The sequence below is a fragment of the Sebastes umbrosus genome, chromosome 1 (genome assembly GCF_015220745.1).
Source record: "Sebastes umbrosus isolate fSebUmb1 chromosome 1, fSebUmb1.pri, whole genome shotgun sequence".
Taxonomy (NCBI): Eukaryota; Metazoa; Chordata; class Actinopteri; order Perciformes; family Sebastidae; genus Sebastes; species Sebastes umbrosus.
The window spans coordinates 39,884,829-39,907,464 of record NC_051269.1 but is presented as its reverse complement, the minus strand read 5'-3'; the positions used below and the strand labels follow the sequence as shown (position 1 = coordinate 39,907,464).

Below are 22,636 nucleotides of genomic sequence, written 5' to 3'. Positions count from 1 at the left end.
CAAACGGCTGGAAGCTGTCCGACTTTACCGCAGCTTTTTGTCACCGCCCCCTGCTGCTGCCGCCTGATCTCGTCTACTTTGTCAAACGAGCCTATTGTAAAGTGAGAGGATCTATTTCTCTCCTGGAGAGGCATCTGCCTTCACCAAGAAAGAAAAAAAGAAAAAGCTCTCCTTGTCAAACTAACTAACCATTCATCAGAGATCATTAATGATCAGGGATTTAGAAAAAAAACAAGGCAGGATTTTCAATTGAGATCTCGTTGAAATTAGGGAAAGCAGCAACATCAAACAAACAGAACGGGAGATTTCCCCGCTAAGCCCACAAATCTGCAAAAGTAGCGCTGAGCCCTCAGCGGGACTACCTGCTGCTGGAAGAAGATCACTGGGTATCAACAATGCTTGGTTTCAGATTATGCACGTAGAAACATACAATCCGCGTGTAAAAGCTGCATCGTCTGATTTTGGCTGCCGACTCTCGATGTCATGCTTTGCCAATCTGAACCTCCCAGACAACAGCGTTATTTTCCTCTCCATTTGGTTATCTATTTCAATCACGGGTGACTGGCTGTGATTGGCAACAGTTTACAGTAAAAGGGATCAGGCCACTAGTGTGACTGGCTGAGAACATACAAATTCATCACGACACCCCTCCAATTTATATTCCATAACCTTTTTGGAGCATAATGTAGTGCGCTGCGCTTCATGAATGAAAACAGCAGGTGTCCTTGTTTATGGAAGTTGTCTTGGCACACACAACCTCGCACTTTCAGGATAGTCTTTGTGATTAGAACACAAGCTAAAGCATTTTATCAACCCATTAGTGCTGATAGAACGCTGTGCCCTATCAGAGGCTGTTATTTTTCTCTTTGCTAAAACAAAATGGAGAAAACTTGCGAGCCGTGCTGAGAAGATAATCATGACACCACACCATCTGACAAGTAAAGTGTGAAAGCATTTTTAGAATCAACATAAAAAAATATGAAAAACATCACAAACTTTCACTGAATTTACAGAAGAAGTGCTTTTCCATCCACTGCTGAATGTTAGGAGTCAAGATGAACAGCTGGTGGCGCCATTTCTCCAATCAGACACCTGCTTCGAATGTTATCAGCCGATTGAATGGGCGTTATCAGGCTCATAGATAATGGGTTAAAAGGGCCTGCTACACCTACTGGTGGGTTCAGTAGGCAGTTATCATCTACTCACATGGTTGAGCACCGATATGAGTATAAGAAGACGACACCGACCTCTAGTGGCCGTAGTAATGATGACGGGAGCAAAGGAGGAAGTCAGTTGACGTTTATATAAAGAGACCGCTGAGCATTTCCCGTGTGAAACTAAAAGTTTACGTTGATTTATTTTACCTTACGTAACAAGCGTATTTAATTTAACCCAAATCGCAATCTTTTCCTAAACCTAAACAAGTAGTTTTGTTTCAATTAACAACATTAAGTTAGACTTTCACTTTCACAACATGGTAGGTGCAGTTTGGCCCATCTGAAGCATTAGAACGATAGTGATAACCGCGGCGCTAATAACGCCCATTCAATTGACTGATAACATTCAAAATGAGTGAATCAGATGCCATTAAACCACTGCAGAATAAGAAACCGCAACAAGATGGCGTGATTAAAAGAGAGCCAGTCAAACCTCAAACAGTAAAAAACATGATGGAAATAAGTAATTTCTGTATGTTTCATTTATGTGAAGAACGTTACAGTCTCCTCCATACAGATCTGATGGATTTAACATCTGGGGGAAACTTTAAGTTACATGCTTCATGCATATCAGGATTTATTCATTTATGGTCAGTTCCCCTCGGCGTTTGATATCAACACACCGAGGCACCGTTTAGCGTCCGTATGAGACGCACTGGGCTTTCAACTAACTCCAACGTAAACCCATCCGAGTCATTTTTAGATGTTCAGAGCAACTGATGTAGTACTAAGAAATAAGTCCGCAAAGGTTGGGTGGGTGAAGAGGTCGGACAGGTCAAACAAACAAAGGATTTTGACCCAGGAGACAGCTGTTTGTGTCTCATGTTAAACAAAGTCAACATTGACCTATTTTACCGTATTTTTTTTGCATAACTTCTGTACTTTACAGTTACGTAACAAGCATACCTATTTCAACCCAAACCACGATCTTGTTCTCATGTACTGTAAGTAAACCTAAAAACTAAATCTGCCAATCTGTAAACCTACTTTGGAAGATTGTTTTGAAAAGACACTATAAATGTAACTAGCGGAAACTGACACACCTTCCCTGACATATACAAAACGGATGCTAGAAGGGACAATGTATTATCATTCAACGGTTTGCACGATTTCTTATGAAAAGTTGTTCCTTATTTTTAGTGCGTTTTCCTACGAATGTCGAGCAACATGTGATGCACGTATCAATTTTCGCTCCAGTCTTTTCAAAATAAACTTCTGTCTTACTTGGTTAGATTTAGGCAACTAGACTACTTTAGTTTTATCAAAATCGACTTCGAACACCGGTCTATAACTAATGTTAAACAAGTAATAGGTAAATTATAACCTTTTTGAGTAAAGGATCACATTATACTCGCTAACAAACTAAAAAGAACACTGAAAATCCAAAATGACGCATCAAAAGTCACGTGGTACCATTGAATGAAATGAATCGCTGTTGCTTAGCACATCAACCTCAAATATGTGTGTAAAGTTATTTGAGACGTGCCCACGTCTCAACATCAAAGATGTCCTCCACAGAATATATGGGGGTTGAAAACTTACTTTAGAAAGTGTTTTTTTTTTTTTCTGGCATGAAGCTGGTGTCTGATCTCACTGGATAGCCCTGAAGCTTTCGGGGTAACTTACCTGTATCTCTTTAAGTGTGATGATCATAGAGCCCATGGGTTAAAAACAGAATAATTATTTTCAAAAGGTTCATTGGTTGTCAATCTGAGCGTCTATTAAAGCTGTTTTTCTCTGAAATTCTCCAAAAACTGACATCTTGGTGATACAGCTCTTATCTGACAGCAGTGAAATGTGTGTGTGTGTGTGTGTCATAATGTTAAGAAACACACGCAAGGTATTGAAAACCTCCATAGGGAGTCGTACAAAATGACAAGCAGGAAGAGGCATACCTCTGACAATTAAGTCTGCTGCTGCTGAGACAGTGTCAACTTCAGTGTGTACCATACACACGTACTTCCCAGAATGCTTTAGCTGAATGTTCCTCACCATCAGGTCACCTGCAAATCCCTGATGACAAAGACACATTCGTATAAAAGTCTCGCAGAGGAAGAGAAAAACACCAAAAGTAGCAAAGTCAAAAACAGAAGTATGGAAAATCCTCAGAACACATAACATTTCTGTGGAAATCCTCCACAAAAGAATCTTGGGTGAATTCACCACAGGACTACTAAGAAAGAAAAGATGACATGACAGTCTAGCAAAACAAATTAATTCAGCTTTGCATTGTAAGGAAGGCTACGCAAAAATGACTTGGTTTGGTTTGGTTTTTTCCTTTGGAATCGCTGTTTGTTGTTACCCTTACGGCTCAAATGAATGGCTCTGCGCCCACACACACGTATGTCTTTCAAAACTTTTTTTTTTTCCAGCAAAATACAGCAATTCAGAAATCAGTCCCTTTGTGTGAAAAGCGAAGGCGAAGTTAAGCAGCTGTTGTGATTATGTTCACTGTGGAAATGTCAGAGCTGTACGGCGACTTCAGTGGGCCTGGTGCGCTCGATCAGAGGGAGCGTAAATCTTGTAATTACAAACATTTTGGCTCTTTTGTTCGGGGAGGAAATTGATTGATTTGCTCATATCGTGAGATCACCTGCGGGATGGAGAAATGTCATCCCTGTTTACAGGTTTTTTCCCTCAGACACACAACACACAGTAATATCAGCTGACATCTCTCAGTAAAGTGTACACAGTTTCAGACACGTGCGCTTAAAGGTAACCCTAAAACAACTATTCCCTTGGTGCTTTGATACCGTCATTCATTCATCATAAAGAACGGAGGCAATTCACTATCCCCTCTGCTAATTAAAGAAACTGTTTGTCATTTATATTTGTCCATTAAATATTAAGCTTTAGCCAGCAGCAGCTTAGCTGAGCTTAGCATAAATGCTAGAAATGGGGAAACAGCCAGCCTGGCTCTATCCAGCTCACTAATAACCACATTATATCTCCTTTGTTTAATCTGTACAGAAACCAAAGAGCCAAAACACAGTCCGGTACATAACCCCTCTGTCTGCAAATGTTGTTTTTACACTTAGTGTTTTTGCACAAATTAAACAAACATGATATAACATGTTAATTAGTGAGCTTTAGAGGTACTGGTAGATGGATTTTACCTCTCGACAGAGCCAGGCTTACTGTATTTACAGCTGTGTTTACAGTCTTTATATGTGCTATACTAACCGGCTGCTAGCTTTAGCAACAGACAGACATGAGAGCGGTATCTTCTCATCTCCCAACTCTTCAAAGCAAATCAGCATATTTTCCAAAATGCCGAACTATTCCTTTAATATCTCATTTGTTTAACCCGTAAACATAAAAACAACAATTCGCTACTATTTCTTAGCAAACAGCAAGGTGCAGTGACTTTCCGGCATATCCTGATGCGCTGCTGTGGGTGAACGTACTGTACGTGGGCTATAATGTGGGCTTTCTATGTACACAACAATGTGTAGGGGTATTTTTGACACACGTAACTCCCTCTAAAACCACAAATTGACATTTTACATTGCTTTTCGTGCTGATAGAACACAAAGGGATATAACGTCTTAATTAATGAATTTTAATTTGGAACTTTGGAGAAAGCCATGGCTAGCTGTTTCCCCCTGCTTTCAGTCTTTATGCTGAGCGAGGCTATAACTGCCTCTTGGCCCCAGCTTCACACTGAAAGGTACAGTGTGTAGGATTTTGGCGGCATCTAGTGGTGTGGTTGCAGATTGCAACCAAAAGTGAGTACCCTTCCGCTCTCTCCTCCCTTTCCAAGACTGCGGTAACGTGAGCCTCCGAGTGCAAAACCGTGGTAACGCCATTCGTCTCGCTCAGATGTCATCCTTACCATGATAACACTACTTTAGGAGCAACGGAAGTCAGACGGCAGCTACAAGCATGTCGGAGAACTATGGTGACCTTCAGGTAAAGTAAAAACATGAAAACACTCTCTAGAGCCAGTGTTTGGTTTGTCTGTTCTGGGCTATTGAAAGCGGCTTATTCTAAGCTAACGAAAACACGATTCTTAGTTTCAGGTGATTATATGAAAACATAGTTATGAATATTATATTCCATTTCTGCTATTAGATCCCCCTTTAATGCACAGAAATGAGAATGGTATTAATCATCTCTCATCAAACGCAAATAAGCACATTTCCAAAAATATCAAACTACTCCTTTAAGATGACAATTCATCTCTGTTTTTCTGTGATGTCATTACAACATTAATGTTTCACTGTCATCGAATAGCTACAGTGGGTCTCCTGGTATTACATTAAATTCATATATTTTTAATCCAGGTTTTGATGAAGAATTAGATGGTTGAGAAGCATTCAGTAAAATTCAATGCACACTGAAATATTATGATCTTCTTTTATATGAATATCATAGACTATCATAGATATGAAGTGGCAGAAAAGCACCGCTCTCAGGAGCTTCAATATCAGCTCTTGCTTTAAAAAAAAACGATGTCGGTCAAACTCTTGGCGCTGATTTTCTTTGCCTAAAATCCCAAAGAACAAGTGTTCACCCATATTATACATACCCCTCCAATCATCTCAAAGTGCTCCTGCCGGCTGAAATCAATGGCTTTCCCGTTGAAAAACCACTTGAAGATGGGACTCGGGGACGAATCACTGGACACCTCGCACGGCAGCACAACGCTCTGTCCCACGGTGGCGTCCAAACTCAAAGGTGGGACTATGATCTTGGTAGGCTCTACGGCATTACGGGAGGACAAAAGGGAGAATTATTTGTCACTGCACGTATAGCACGGTATATCTATAAAATCCAGCAAAATGAAGAATGTAATAAAGCTTAATTTGCCCAGAATAGTGAGATAGATTCTGCTCTATCAGTGTAATTAAGTGACCTTAAATAACTTCACTTAGGAAGCGAATGCCTCTCATAACTCAGTAATGAATAATTAAACACACTGCAATCACAATGTCAACTAGAAAGGGAGAAAGAGAACTCCCTCCCCATAATCATCATTATTTAAAAACCCCAAATCTGAAAATGCTACAGCAGCTCTTTTTAAATTAAATGTTAGTGTCAAAATATTCCTCAGTCACAGCTACAGACGGCGGTGGTTTGCCCCACTCCGCTACATGCACAATAACTCACAGCTGACAAAACCATGGATGACTTATACGTCTGTCAAACCGGCGGGAACATAAAACGGCTATATATTTCATTATCAATTTCATGCTTGAGCTACTATTTTTTTCCCTTAACAAAAGTTTAAACCCGTGGCTTAAAAAAGGTACAGTAGTGATAACCTGTGGAGAGAGGAACAAATAAAGAAATACCTTTCACCAACAGCGTCCCTGCACTGCTGGATGTTCCAAAGTGGTTTCTGGCCAAACATGTGAACCTGCCTCCATCAGATTTGGAGATGTTGGTGATACGGAGAGTCCCATCCTCCATGATAGTCTGTCTGAGGAGAGGGACAAAGCTGAAACAGCCCATCATGACTTCTCTCATTTGGTTCCCAATTCATTAGTTGTTAATTAAATGAAAAGTGATGATAAGAATTAAATTAGAAACTACTTCCTGGCTGGAGATATGGTGTAATTTCTCAAGCTTTTCTTTTTCATTTTATTTTGAATGAAGGCTTCAGAATCTATTCCAAAAGTCTATTTGCACGCCTCAGAAGATAACAATTATCTTAGCTGAAGCAGAACAGATTTGCTGTAGGGTCATCATCATATTGACAGCACAGTAGCTTAAATGCACATATTAATTGGATACACAACAGGCCACCAGGGCCGGGGCAGGGCGATAGGATAGGAAGACGAGAGCAGCACTGGAGAGGAGAGAGGTAATTTTGAATGGGATCTTTACCTGCAGCCTTATCGCTCTCCAACACGTGGAGATACTATCAACACGCTGTAAGCCATTTCTGAATAGTAATAACATGGAGACATATACTGGAGAAGCATCTCACTTGAAAAATCTTGTCAAGCTGGTCTCGTGGGAGGAATAAAGTGGGAGTCTGATGAGAGCGCTTGAAAGAAAACGTGACTACAACAACAAATTACACAAAGGAGTTTTGACCCCATTGTTCTCTGGCTGTAACAGCTTGTGACTTACTTTCATGAACTACTTTTCCCTTTGTTGTAAGATTCTCCAGTAAAAATGTTTCCAATTAAATCTGATTTTATAATAATGGGAAAATATAAAAAGACATAATATATATATTCACATAAACAAAATGTTAACCTCTAAACCTCTGTATTGTTAAAGGGGACATAGCATGAAAAACTCTCTTTCTCAGTGCTTGTGCTTATACATTTGGGTATCTGGAGTTCCTACCAACCCACAAATAAAGTGAAATAAGACGACTCAGTCAATTTGTTGTTGGCTGTCTTGATCAGAAAACATGTGATTCAACAAGCCATTCAGATTTGACTCCCCTTCCTATATCACATGCAGGCTCATGAGAATATACCGCCCACAGCTTGAGAACTACCTTCCTAAAGGTGCATCATATTTTTCTCGCAGACTGGGCTTTTTTTGGGAGGAGGGTCTTAAAGAGACACTCCCTAAAACGGAGCGTTTCAGACAGAGGGTGAATACAGGTATATTCAGACAGACAGTAAGAGAAAAATAATGTGTTTTTTGAACATTAAAGCATGTAAACATGTTCTAGTAGAAACCCAAAATGCAAACAGTATGAACCTGGAAATGAGCACAATATGTCCTCTTTAATGCACTAAACCAGTGATTCTCAAAGTGGGGTCCGGGGCACTTTGTCAGGGGGTCAGCAAAATAATATACGATTAATTATAAAATTGTGCTGGCATATATAACAGGTGTATATCGTGTCCATTACTCCCACCACGTTGCATTTCTTTGGGCCAATAGAAACTCTGATATGATTATTTTTAAGTTGAAGCACTGACTGGAAGTCAGCTTTAGACTGGTAGGTTTAAACGTCTGGATTTATGAGGACTATGCTAGTTCATTTCATGTTCATTTTTCTGAAAACTTTTAAGATCAATTACTTGAAATGTCGGCTATAAATGCTGTCAAGTTGAGTCCAAATGTAATTTGAATAAAATGACCCTCTGTTTAAAAGGTATATAAGTGGTTCTAACATTCAATAACACCCGTTGTGGGACTAATAAAGGATTATCTCATCTTATCTTCACATGATTCAAATTGAAACGTGTTTCTGTTTATCATTATGAAACAGGTCTGAAGTATTTAGGTTGAAAAGTTTTAGAATAAAAATAGTTCCAATGGCATCTAATAAGAGTACATTTGGTAGCATATGCGTAATTGGTGTTACGATTATGAAGGGTCCTTTCTCCCCCGCAAAAAACTTCAGCCCTGAGTAGTGTCAATAGTCATCAATTAAGTAGGGCAGTAGAGCATGTATGTATGTAGCCTGAGTGGTGAAACTGTGGGCTAAAAAGTCTGGAAAGCGCTCGCAGCACCTCATTAAGCTCAATGCTTTCAGTGCACGGTGATAATTGAAGGTGACTCAGATAAGTGTGTATCAACATTTTTATCCACTCAGATCAAACTCTCATCTGGACTACAGCAGGAGGACAATAAAACACTGTTCAGAGAGACTCAAAGAGAGAAATCAATCTGAAAGAATTAAATTAAGGGGGACAAAAACAGGATTTTAGAAAAGTAAGTGTAAATACTTCTCATTCTCGCCTGGAACAGTTATCTTGGCGCCTTGGTTCTACACAGACAAGTTGGAAAGCATGTAAACACATGCATAAATGAGGCCGATAATGCACTCCTGTTGTGACCTTTGGATCGAGTAAATCAAACAGAAATGCTGCGAGCAGCCAGCATAGAAATCAAACAGTTTCACGTTGGCTCCACATTGGAATAAATATGTATTCACTTGGGCCGAGCCGAGACCCAGAGAGCATGTCTGACACAGGGTGCTTTGCGCTGATTTATTGACAAAAATATCAAACGCTGAGTGATGGAGGCGCGCTGAGAACATGACCTGAGGGGCAATCAGCTGCAAAACAAATAGAAACGTAACAGAACTATCTGCTTTGTAGACAAACTCCCGTTATGCTGTGAATTTCTATTCTTGTCCAAGTGCGCTGCCTGGGTAATGCCTGGGTAATTTTTTCTCCCCCTTTCCTCATGACCAAGCCGTGGAAAACGTGATAACTAATCAATCCCACATGGTCACATGTTGAGGCAGGTCCAGTGAGTTACATACAGTCTATATGGAAATATGTCTGTACATATTGATCTGAGCCAGAGCCCAAAGGAAAATGAGAAAGGAAAAACACAGCACGAGAGCAGCCGTACACTTTTCACTTCATCTGACACTTGATTAGCATGCATAACCAGCATGCAAATTAAAACGACAAAATTAGACTCAGCATGTGCCACCGTGTTAAAGAAATACATCACCCTGATCAGATTGTCACGACACTTTGTCTTTTCTGCAATCAGCATCTTTTAGCATCTACAGTTTGGTCCTTGATAAATAGAGAACATTTGACTCTCAAACCACTGTACTGATGTTTTTGTTGTGATCTGAAATAGGACATTTTACTGAAAATCAGTCCCGGGTTAGTGGTTTTCCACAGATTGGATAGCCTTTACAAAATACAGGAGCGTTTTTAGTGGAGTGAGGTATAATTAACTGTTTAAAAATCCCTTTTTAATATCCAACCGAAGCCATGTAAAGTCAGAAATGATCATTTTTGATTCGTGCATGTTTCTAATCATTCACTCATATCTATGCATCAAAATGTATTAACTAAAAAAATATTATTGCACACTTTGCTAAGGATTCCTGCCAGAAAATTTAGGTGAGCTACTAAGGTTTATCTTCCTGTATTCACATAGGAGACTTGCATTAATGAATTCCTACCTAAGGCTCATCAAAAGTATTTGCACTAAAGAAAGAGATTCAGTGAAATAACCTGCACCCTGGATACAGCTGTTTAAGGCAAGGATTTTTCCATTTGAAAGTTTTTCTATAGTGAAACAAATTGTATGCAGTCAGTAGAAACATCCCTCTATAGATTCAAATACCCAACTCAATTTTGAGAGAAATCACGTCCGGAGTTTGATTGCCAAAAGACTAGTTCTATCAGGTCACTGTGTTCAGCAAAATATTGCTGGAAGTTTGTATGAAGTTTGTATAGAATGTTCTTTTAGGTTTATGGGTTAAACCGAAGAGGAACACTCCGTTGTGTGGAATAAGGGGGGCATCCTACAAGAGGAAAGTCCCATTTGATCTCCAGAGTTATCAAATGAGACCCTGACTCCCCAATCTACTACGCACTCTTGAAAAAAGTTAACAGTTCAACCCTGTCTCCTACAAAATGATGTTCCCATACCACTAAAGTGCATTTTCAGTTACGTTTCAAAGGAAACATATTTTCTCCAGGATTATAGTCATAGTTTTAAATAAGTGGTTAATGGTTAAAGTAAATGGAACCCATACAAAAATGTATTGTTTATGTTTTGGCAACAAAAATACAGTACTTGGTTAGGTTTAGTAAAGAAAAACAACTTATATTTGCCTTAAAATGACATGTTTGTTACGTTATAAATTAATTAAGCTACAAACACAACTTAAAATAAGTGAATATTGACTTTTAGTTACGCACGGGACACAAACAGCTGTCTCCTGGGAGAAATCCCGTGTTTGTCTGACTCGTCCACCTCTCCGACCTCCTCCCTACGCGGACTTTCACGGATAACCGCAGTCTATCATTACAAACGTACTGTAAATGTAACTCGCGACAAAATATGTTTCCCCTGAAACGTAAGCAGTTTCGTCGTATGGGATCGTAATTTTTAGGAGACGGGGCTTTTCAATCAGAGCAGCTATAATGTCAGAAGCTTGGGTCATTGGACAGTTTTAATTTGATATCAGTGTATCTAATGTGGGGACAGTACAGAGTAAAGTAATATACAGATGTTAGTATAACTTTTTAAGTAAAACTATTCTATGCAGCAAGTTTTGAGGAGATTTGTTTTTGTGAAATGATAACATATGTGAAATTCTTTATGGTAAAAAAAATACTGGTTAATGAAAATCACTTTTGTAATACTGCATTATAAAATAAATATGTGCCCACGACCACGGATCATACGTTCCATCAAACATAATTGGGAATGTTTGTGGGTGGGAAGCCAGTGAGGCATCATTTTCTTTTTTTATGAGACGTTTTTGACCGTATGAATTTCCCCTTGCGGGATAATAAATTTGACCTTTGACCTTTGTAGTTAACAATGACATGGGCCACAATAAAGGGGAATAGACCGTTTGTTAAGACCCACTAAAGCAAAGTCAAGCTTTCAGTTTGTTTCGCTAGCAAATTTCATCCGCTGTTATTAAGCTGGTTGACTTTCTAATGTTTCCTGCTGGCTCATTTTAAAACTTATACCCTCTATAAGGTTCTTAAATATGCACTTGATGGCTGCTTACATATCATGCTAAAAGACTGAGGCTGCATGCATCCTCACCAGCTGATGATCCACGTAGAAGACGTGGAAATACAGAAATAGGATCTTCTTGTATTGCAGTGAAGAGCTACAAGTCTTAGTATTATAAGGAATAATATAAGCTTAACCCTGTTTGGCTGCGTAGCGTACATACTTGTTCACCTTTTCAAACTGTATCTTTTTGAGTTTTATTTCCGTTTGTTTCACACTTTTCATAAAAGAGGACAACTTCCCTTTGGATAAAGAATTTCTGCTCTTTGACTTAATGTTCTCAGCAGTCTGAAGAAATCCACTTGAGAATTAAGGCTGATGACTTTGCACATGCACATTTCACACAGAGTCAGTAGTTCTGCTGTGAGCTACTATTTACAGCCTTGTCATATCTGTCTATTAATACACATGTTAACTGCTGATGCTCCACATGCATTCTATAGATGACGCCTTTGACTGCAGGCTATTTTAATGTTATGTCAGAATTCTTGTTTTTTTGATGCACCTTCTCGGTTGGCAATAATGGACAAAAATGTTTCGACTCAGCAAACTCAGGATACAACTAAAAACAACTGTTGGTTGTTTGCTTCCAAGTCAAGTTGCAGTTTACATCCATGTCTGTCCAAAATGGCATCACTTCATCAGTTTATCCTATTAGACATTTGTATGAAATTATTATAATTAGCATATTAATTATTGAGTTATGGACCAAAACGTGTTTTGTGAGGTCACAGTGACCTTTGACCACCAAAATCTAATCAGTTCATCCCTGAGTCCAAGTGGAAGTTTGTGCCAAATTTGAAGAAGTTCCCTATCACGTTCACAAGAACGGTATGGATGGACGGATGGACGGATGGACAGACAACCAAAATTTAAAGGCATAAAAATAAAACTTTCTGTTAAACTTAGTAATAAAGAAAGAAAATCACTTTATAGCAGTGTTTCCCATTTGGACCCATTTTAGCTTTTTTTTTCTATCCGTCTGAGAGAACAACACCATCCACTATCAAGTAACTAGTGGACAATCTTCCCTCGCTCTACCCCTCCCGTTCCTGTTCGTTCTGCTATCGCAAGGGGTCTACTGACTATCGCACATGCTTTGCAGAGAAACACAGGGAAGAAGACAGCTTGCCGAATTCCTGAATAGAATTAATCCGGAGCTCACGAAAGGTCGGTATCATATCTTCACAAATTTGTCCAAAACTGATGCATTCAAGTTAGGGCTGGGCGATATTTCCACAATTTTCTATCGCGGTATACGTCATTTCATATCTTGATAACGATATATATCACAATATGGCATGTTTTTTATATATATATATATATATATATATAAAAAAGAGTTTGTATACTCCTGTGTGAATTTAATACTTGAAAAGTACTGTCTTTTCTCACTTTAAGAACTTGAGTGCAAAATGAACATAAAAGTTTTACGTTAAATTCTATAGAAAAAAAGCCTAGCCTACAGTATATCACAATAGAAACAATTTAGAAAAATACATACAATAGACATTTTATATCGTTTTGACGATATATATCGTGATATTGCCCTGCAAAAAAGTCAAGTTAACTCTGATAAATTAGCCTCTCTATGTTCTTAACGCAATGCTGTCAGTCTCGGAAACCCAACTCTTCAAACAAGTTATTAGCAAGCATGTAAGAAGTCTAGTTAGAAGTTAAAGTTAGAACACAGCCGTGGTCAGCTACCACCACAAATAGAATCTAACTCTGTGGGAAACAATGCATATACACATTTTAAATTACCCATTTTGGAACAGCTAATTGGTCGAAAAGGTTTCAGACAAGACTGAAATCAGACTACATTGTTCTCTTCGCCCTCTCTATTTCATAGTCTTCCTCTGCGGGAAGTTGTTGTAAAGTCACTAAAGTTGCTGCCAGAACAGAACAAGGCAGCGAGGCTCTCAGAGAAAATTGATGCTATTAAGTTAATTATACGGTTTGAGACTGACATGGCTTTCTGACGGTGTTTTACATAAGAGAAATGCTTTCAATCGTGTGTCTGATGATGTGCAGGCGTACTGAACAATGGTCTAAAAGGGGAAACACCGGGATACTGTCCTTCCTTCCTTCTCTCACGAAATTACCTTAAATGATGCAATATTATGTCATTAAGCTAAAATAGTGATATCAACAGTGGGACCTGTGAGAGTTTTCGTTCGGAGCATCTCTAAGAGGGTCAGATCTGCCTTCAGTCCCACGGTGCCGCAGGTGGACTCACGCTGGAAAGTGATTTTCACTGATTGTTGACAACTTCGGAACAGTTTTCTGGACGCTGTTTGAGTCTCTTTAATTTCCAGACCTTTGTAGCAGTTACCCAACTCAGCCCCTGTTTTTCTGAAACCTCCACAAACATTTACCTCCCCCATCTCCTTCCACCGAACATTTAATGACAGCAGCTCTCATACTGTGCTTGAACTCTGTTGGTTGTTATTGTGTGTATTAGTCTCTGCTAGTGCAACAGCAAACTGTTTCTTTTAGCTCGTAGGTGTTGCCTCAGACCTTAAATCATGACACGGTGTGGCCTGTCATGTAGCCCGGGGTGGAGTTTCGCTCAAGGATGAAGTAAGATCGTTTTTCTCTGTGGTTTTTCACACAGAGAGCGTCCCTACAGGATCTCGCTTCTACATCCAGCACTTGAAGAGCTGTGAAGCTGTGGGACACTTTGAAGTTTCAAACAGCTAAATCATATTGCACTCTTTATCTTGTGCCTTTAAAAACTGATAGAGTGGAGGGTCATGGCCTCATTCTTACATCCAGTGAAAAGGCTTCAGACAAAACTACAATATGTCAACAGAAAACCAATATCACTTTCTATGTGGAGAAGAAGGTGTCTTTCTAAAAGAAGAAAAAAAAGAAACACTTTCTTGGACAAAACAAGGCTGTGTTATGCTACACTGACTTCCCCCTGAGTCCCCTTGAGCAGAGGCATTAATAACAATGAGTCCTAGAAATGAAAATGACCACATGAGCAAGCCCTTTAACAGATGCCATCAGTAGCATGAGCAGCGGTGCATACAACACCCTACCTCTTGCTGTCCTTCAGGAGTTCGCCCCCTTTCCACCAGGAGATTGTGGCCCTCGGGGAAGCGTGGGGGCGGCACTCCAGGACCACCTCGCCCCCCCTCTGGATCACGGTGGACTTCTTCACGGGCCGCCGGGTGAAGTCCGGTGGGGAGGCTGAGGAACAGACCCGTGTTAAGGCCATTTCGTCTCGCTTTGTGGAGGGGCAAACAGCCGCGCATCAGCAAAAATGTCAAGTGCATCAGCGGCAATTACGGAAATTATATTTCACCACCAGACTGGCTTATTGTATGAAATAATTATGGAAATGAAAGAGCGAGGCCATGGCTCAGTGAGGAGCTGCTTCAGCCTCTTATTATTTATTTATTAACTTCCAGATAGGAAGTATTTTCATTCCACTGACACAGTGTACAAACAGTATATCTCTACCTTGCCTCTGGTTCAATTCATTGTAAATAATACAGGGCAAACAAACTGCTTACCTACAACCTTGAGCTCAGCGCTGGCATAGACAGCTCCGTGTTCGCTCTCTGCCACACACTGATACATCCCAGAGTCCAACAGGCTAATCCTGGATATGGTCAGTCTACCAGCGTCCACATGGATCCTCCCCTGCAAATCAGACCAGATGCTTCATGTTTGACAACACCCTTCACTGGTTTATTTCAAGATGAATTCAAACTTTTGGATCATCCTTTTGCACTCAAGGTTTTCAATTCAGCATTAGCAGCTCGTTCTCATTCCCAGGGTGTCAAATACTGAAGCTTTGTCACGGCTGTTGGCGTTCGATTACCGTCGCACAAGGCACCCTTTCGCGGTGGTATGAGATGCACCAGTATTTCCATTAACTACAATGTAAACCCTTCCGTGGCAACAGTAAACGCTCAGGGAAAGTGCATGTAGTGACGTCTCATAAAGAGCAAAAGAAACGCACAAGCGGGAGGGGAGGTGAACATGTCCAACAAACACAAGGTTTTTATCGAGACCGCTAGTCTTGTCCCGTGCGTTACGTTTCACTTTACAATCAGCTGTTCGTTCGTGTCCCGTGTTCACAACACCAAGTCACATTTTCACGGGACAAACGTAGTAATTTAAAGCCCAACCATATTGTTTTTCCTAAACCTAACTTAAGTGGTTTTGTTGCCTATCCTAAACAAGTGTTTTTGTTTAATTCACAACATTCAGCACGTGTTAACGGCGACCGAAAAGTGACGCAGAAGGTCAGACAAAGTGTCAGTATGTGACGAGTTGGGAGGAAAACGTGTTGGCATTTGTTTAGATTTGTTACTGAATTGCTTCTGAAGGAGACCTTTGCAGTATTGTTTTAGAGAATAATAATTTTTTGTGTGTAAAATCACAATGAGTTTCTAACATTTTTCCTTTAAATATCAAATCTCAGTGTAACTTGTGGTGTCTTACCTCTGCTGTCAGCGCCTGACCGTTCTTCAACCATTTGTATGTAGGCCGAGGCTTACCGATGGCTTTACATTCCCACTGCAGATTAGCATCGATTGCCATATGAGCATCTTTCAGTGTCTGGACCCAGTGCAGATTTTCAACATCTGTGGAAAAATACCAATGAATATGAATATTATCGACAGAAAATGTCAAAATTATATTGCAGATATATTTAGTTTGACCAATATCCGATTGCCTTGTGATGAGTAGGAACAGATGAGTTTAATTATCAATGATATATTCCTTTACCACTTTTTGTTTCTCCTAAAGGCTGCGTGAACAGCTTAGAGCACCTTTAAACTGAGTGTTTGCTCTTAATGTGAAGTAAATGTCTGTCTCAATTCGACTGATGGAGTGGTTCCGGGTCAGATTTACATACATGAAAGGCCATGGCAAATTTGCACTACGTGTTTCATTCAATTTACGTTCGCACTCTGCGTGTAATTAGCTCCTGATTTACTGTGGCAGCAGCTCATTACCCAGTCAGTGCCTGGCTCTGACCTGCAGGCGCATTGTGCAGCAGGTGCAGTTCATGGATTGGAGATCACCAAGTTCAGAGCAGAAAAGAAAATGTATTATGCTGCAAATACTATGATAAAGTGAAGTAACAAGATTCCAAAGTTCCATTTATTTATATTGCAGTTCAACTCCACTGGAGAAAAAAAAAATCTATTAATCATTAAGGGTGCTGAATAAGGAATTCAGAACATATCTATTGCCTCCACAAGGCTCTCAACATAGAGATGGCTAACAGCTATTGGTGCTAACAGCGATAACAAAGAACGTATAATGCCAAGAAGTGAAAGTCAATTGTTTGTTCCATTGCAACATCAGCGGCCAACAGCAGAGCTACACTTTCACCATTTTGGACTGAAAGCGACTACGGAACGCCAGTAAAAAGTCTGCCTAAAAAGTGCTGTACAAAAGTCAAACAAAATGATTTATATTCTATTGCCATATTCTACCGAAACGGTCTCTGTTGAACAATAAAATATAAATCTAATTAGTGTTTTCAGTCCAAAATGGTGGCAGTGGCTGTCGTCAAAAAAACACCAGAGTTTTGTCGCTTTGCTTTTATCCTCTTTGGCACTAACAGTGCAAACAATGGCAACAGTACTGAAAGAGATAACGGTGTTAACCTGAGGCTACGCTTCCATGATGCGATTAGCTAGCCAGTGGTGCACACTCATAAGCACTCCCATGCACTAAAAGGCACGCACGGTCGGCCCGGCTATGTCAACAAAGCACAGAGAAGCTCTGATTACAACACACACAGAGGGAGAGAGACTTCATTCTCTGCTCAGGTAGACATAACTCCTCTGTATCTTCACATAGCAAATAACTGTTTGATACTATATTAATGCTCTGAATCCTGTATATAGAACATTTCAATTTCAAAATTGAGATTTCTTCCCTGCATTATGAAAGTAACAGAGGTCAATGAACCAAAAGACAAAAGAAAATAGAACTCAGAAAATACAGTTTACACAATACCTGCAATCAGAGGTGAGAAAGCTGAGAGAGAGAAGAGCTGACAGAAAGGAAGAGGGAGGAGATGATGTCTGATGTCTCACTACAACACAGGTAAATGTCTTAACAATGAAAAAACAGTTGCAGCCTGCAGGGATTTCACACTTCATTGCTCGTCAAGTTCAAGTTTAATGAGTACAAAACCATAAATCCTTTTTCCTCCTTATTGGATGCTCTGAAATATAGTTAAGATATTGTTCATTTAGGCATTATTCATTTTACAGCTGCCCTGTTTTCTTTCGAAGGATCTATTTTAGTTATGTAGCTTTCATTAATTAATACACTTTTTTGCCTACTAATTCATTGCAGCTTTCAAAATGTTTTTTTTTTTGGTTTGCTCAGTTTTTGTCTGCTTCTTGGAGTTTCTCTTTCCCACCACAACCTAATTTTTCAATAAAACCGTGCTATTTCCTTCAATTTATTACCCTTCAGAAATGCTGAATTTCCCATGAAAAACCTGAACGCACAATCAACTACAAGTAACTCCCTCTGCTCTTTGCATGATCTGACCTGGAATGCATAGACTTGATATAAGAAGTACCAACACTGTGGGCTCTACATTTGTAAACAAAGGCACAGGGCACAAAGTGCAGTCAAATGGGGCAATCTCAGAACCCATCGGCTATCGGTCTGACAACGTTTTAGCCTCTGGGGACAATGGACTGTGTTACTGGGGCTCCGGTGTAGCAGTGTATATCCGTATAGTGTATCGCTGGGCCAAGACTTCCTCTTCTCTGCCACAGTCACTGTTTACAGTCCGATTATCAACTTCAGACGCGAGAATAGAGTTAACAGATGACGTCTACGACCGTTTATCTGCATTCATATGGAGATATCTGTTTATAGAGTAATTATTATTATATAGTAATAGTTAATAAAAAGCTAAATCGTCGTCAGAAGATAGCAGGTGGGTTCCAAGATTGCATTTTGGCCAATGCGTTCTGCCTCTTTTGCTCTCCACACGGACTGTTTATCTGCATGCAACCAAAGGCTGCTCAAACGTGATTGGTCAATACTACTCGGACTGCAAACAGAAACCAGAACGCTTCCGATACAAAAATCTTGTCCCGTTGCCTACTGATTCTACATTCATATGCAGATGTCTGTATGGCAACAGGTTGGGCTTATAAAGAATTAATTGTCATACATTATCAGTGAGTGTGTTAAATGCTGGTAACAATCAAGGGCCAATCACACTGGCTTCTCCTATCTCCTTTAAAAGCAGCACTCTCTCCACCATCACGTCTGACATCATAAAAATCTACTCAGTTTTTGCAAATTATACCAAAGCAGGAGAAACTAGTACATTATCTGCCTAGTTTTCAGTCCAGCTAGAAGAAGCTTTATCACTACTGCTACAGTTCCATATTTATTTTCATCATTTATCAGTAAATACCTGAGAGGATTACCTTTAAAAACAGTTGAGGAGACTACTAATTAGTGATAGATTTAGATTTAAAGATATTCTGACTGATACAGGGTTTCATAGTTTATAGGAAGAATAGTAGGATATTACAAACTAGTACTGTACCTTGTTTTATTTTATTTTCATAACTGTAAGTACATGTATATGCACATGTGTGTAATATTACTATTGCTTATTACTTTCACTTTTGATTAACATAATCAAATGGAATTGTTGTTGTAATTAATTTTTTATTGATCCCAGGAAGAGTAGCCGTTGCCCCGGTAACAGCTAATGTGGATCCAAATAAATACACAAAAAAATACATTTTGGTATAATCATGGACTCAGAGAGAAACTTTGACAGCTACATCAAATCAATAATCAAGTCTGCATACTATCATAGTGTAGTAAGAGTCAGAGGATCAGGATTTTTTTTCTCCAGCAGGTTGGACTATTAATGATCTCTCCTCAGATCTCACAAAAAATTATTCTCAGACAACTTCTGCTCATTCAGAAAGAAAAGTGAACACCAACTTCCAGTGAGTCATAAAATAGAGTTTTAATCACTGTAGCCTGTCTATAAATCTCTCAGTCGTTTAGGACCTCAATACATCTCTGACTGTCCCTCTCGGCTTCCAGATTCAACACGGAGAAGCAGCATTTTAGTTACTTTGCACCTCAGAACTAGAATAAACTTCCAGAAGATATCAAATTTGGCCCGACTTTAGATATTACCCTTAAATGCAGGCTCTTTTATGTTCTCCGTTGCCTTTGACTAAAACCATCGGCCCTAATTAATTTCAACCTTGCACTTTAATTTATTTAAATTCTTTATATATTTTAATTTCTTTTAAATGATTTTTATCTTTTGAATGTGTTAGTTTGAGGTTTTGTATGGCTTATCTCCTTTTGAATGGATTATGTAAAGCACCTTGAATTGCATTTGTGCATGAAATGTGCTACACAAATAAACTCGCCCTGGTGTGCGTTCCCTACCGCTTTGTGTCAACAACCTTACGCCTTCATGTTCGGCACTACTGACGTCAAACTAGATGCCTCGGAATCAAAACAGCGCTTACACAAGTTCTACGTAAAACCAAAAGAGTTACAGACTGATCTGATATCCATCTCTCCCGGTTCCTTATCAACACGTTCGGCAGACGGGAACAGTGGAGACTTTCACTCATCTCTCCTATAGAAGACAGTTGTGAACATTCACTGTCTGATGTAGAGGGAGACTCATTTCAAAGCTCACAATCTGACAGCTGGCTCCTTTTGATTCTATGGAGGTGGTAGACCTATACTGACATCTCATTTTCTACCTCAAGCCACTGGTTCAAAGAAGTGGTCAGTGTGCCGGGGGAGATACGATAACGTCACAATCACAAAAAAAGCACAGACAATGAGCACAAATGAACTCCAGATTATCCTGGCATTATGAGGTTTTTCATACTGACAAAATAACTCAATTACTTAAGATAGAAGAAATAATAAAACACTTTGGATAATTTTCCAAAAAATACAAATACGACAGTGGATATTAAATAGTACTCATTAAAGGTGCAATGTGTAAAATCTGGTCACTTGGTCCAATCAAATAGGGGGCAGCATTTCACTTCTACTACTGAGTCCATAAAATCTAAATTTATTTTTATTACATAAATGAATTCATAAATTATTACAACTGCTAACTAACAGCAGGGTGAGAATACTCAAAATTCAAAGCCATATGTGTGTTAACCAAGCCCCCAGGAAGAGCGCCGGGCTTTGAAGCAATTTTTCGTAGTGGACAAACGGTGGATTTACAACTTCCGTGTCTGTCAGGTGATGGCATTTGGCCCAAAAATACTTTTTCCCATAGACTTACATTGGGGAAAAGACATTTGTAACTCGGCGAATTTTTTTTTTTGAGGTAAATCAACTTCCCAGTACGAACACTTGAATAGCCCTTATTTAAATCATTAAGTCCTGAAAGTTGTAGAATGCTCTAATAGCTGAATCCAGAGTTATTTCCCTTCAGGGCCAGATCTTACATATTGCACCTTTTAAGGAGAAACAGATGAGCAGTGATCTCCATGTAACAGGAAGCAAAAGTATACCAGGTTCTTACTGTGGAATAGAAGTTGCCCTCTGGCAACATTTCGTCCTCTGCTGTTTTCCGCTACACACTCGTACACACCGGCATCCTCCGGGCGAAAATATGGAATTTCCAGAACCCCACTGGAGTGGTTGATTTTAATCTTGCCAGGGAGTGGATTTCCATCAGCTCGTCTCCATGAGATGGAAGGCACAGGGCTGCAGAGGTCACATACAAAAGGTCACGCTGGCCACATGCTCCTGCTCACACTGACCAGAAGGACTGCGGCCATGTTTGTCGGTCTGTTTGTCGTAATAGAGGATGTCTGGCCACTTCATAAATTTGACAATGCAATGAGAGGGGGGTAGAGCTGCAGCGTGCTAATGTTTCTGACACTTACTTTCCTAAGGCAAAGCATTCCAGCTTCACTGATGATCCTTTAGAGACGTGGAGGGTGTCGGGAAACTGAACCTCAATCTTTGGCTCGTATTCACCCATCACTACTGCATGAAGGATAAAAGCAAATCACATCAGTCAAAACACAAAACATGGACATGCAGTTTCCTGTAATTCATATTGGATGTAAGAGCCGTGGCGCGAGATGACACTGGCAGAGAGCGAGCGTGCGTGTTGGCGCCGCATACAACAGCGTTTGGCTTAGCGGATGGATGAGTTTGGATTACATATCTGCCTCAGCTCAAATCTGAAGTGGTACACATAAATGGTCCTGATGGGGTTTAGTATGTGTGGCAAGCTCCTTGCTGCGTGTGTGTCTGCTTGCATTTCTGTCAGGGCAGACTACATTTCTGGTTATGTAAATATGTGCCGTCATGCAGATAGAAGGGGCTTCTCGAATACATAACCCTGTATAGTTCAGAGGCTTTGGGATGGTGCAAAATCCTCGCTCGTAAACAAAAGCAAAAACAGTGTCATGCTCAAGACAAGCGATTTATCTCCCAGGCTCGCCCTCCCTCCGACAGTGTGCGAGATAACCAGGAGGCAGCAGAGGCGAAACTGAGGATGCTTACCGTCTCTCCGCACCACCACAGGGGTTGGAGAGCTGATCACTGTGGTGTTGGTCATCATGTTTCTCACCACACACGTGTAGTTCCCTGCGTCCGAGGCTTCAACTTTGGCTATGTACAAGTTGCCCGTCCTCTGGGAGATGAAACGACGGGCGTCCTGTTGCAGGAAGCTCCGCTGTCCGTTGAAAACCCATGAATATTTGATCTCTGGAAAAAAAAGAAAAGAACAGGTAATAAAAAGCAGGTACACCTTCCAGTGACATTTCCAAAATGACAGTAAGACCGGCATCGGAAGAGATATTATTACAAATAAATGATGATCTTTTTCTCTGCCAAAAATATGGGTATAAGATGACTTCAAATGATATGGCTGGTGATATTTTATATTTTTCTTTTTGTCAACAAATCCCATGAGAAGACCAAAACCATCAATGAATTGATTGTGTGCAAAG

General features: G+C 39.9%; 1 protein-coding gene across 1 annotated transcript in view; it reads right to left on the bottom strand.

Moving 5' to 3' along the window:
- Positions 1–22,636, bottom strand: part of LOC119496825 (contactin-4) — a 113,928-nt gene that overhangs the window by 17,575 nt on the left and 73,717 nt on the right. Inside the window, exons 7-15 of the mRNA XM_037784417.1 lie at positions 22,188–22,391; positions 21,560–21,662; positions 21,193–21,377; positions 16,107–16,249; positions 15,170–15,299; positions 14,693–14,843; positions 6,515–6,642; positions 5,749–5,921; positions 3,113–3,230 (exon numbers count right to left, since the gene is read on the bottom strand). Coding sequence (XP_037640345.1) covers positions 3,113–3,230; positions 5,749–5,921; positions 6,515–6,642; positions 14,693–14,843; positions 15,170–15,299; positions 16,107–16,249; positions 21,193–21,377; positions 21,560–21,662; positions 22,188–22,391 — 1,335 coding nt within the window. The remainder of the gene's footprint in view (positions 1–3,112; positions 3,231–5,748; positions 5,922–6,514; positions 6,643–14,692; positions 14,844–15,169; positions 15,300–16,106; positions 16,250–21,192; positions 21,378–21,559; positions 21,663–22,187; positions 22,392–22,636) is intronic.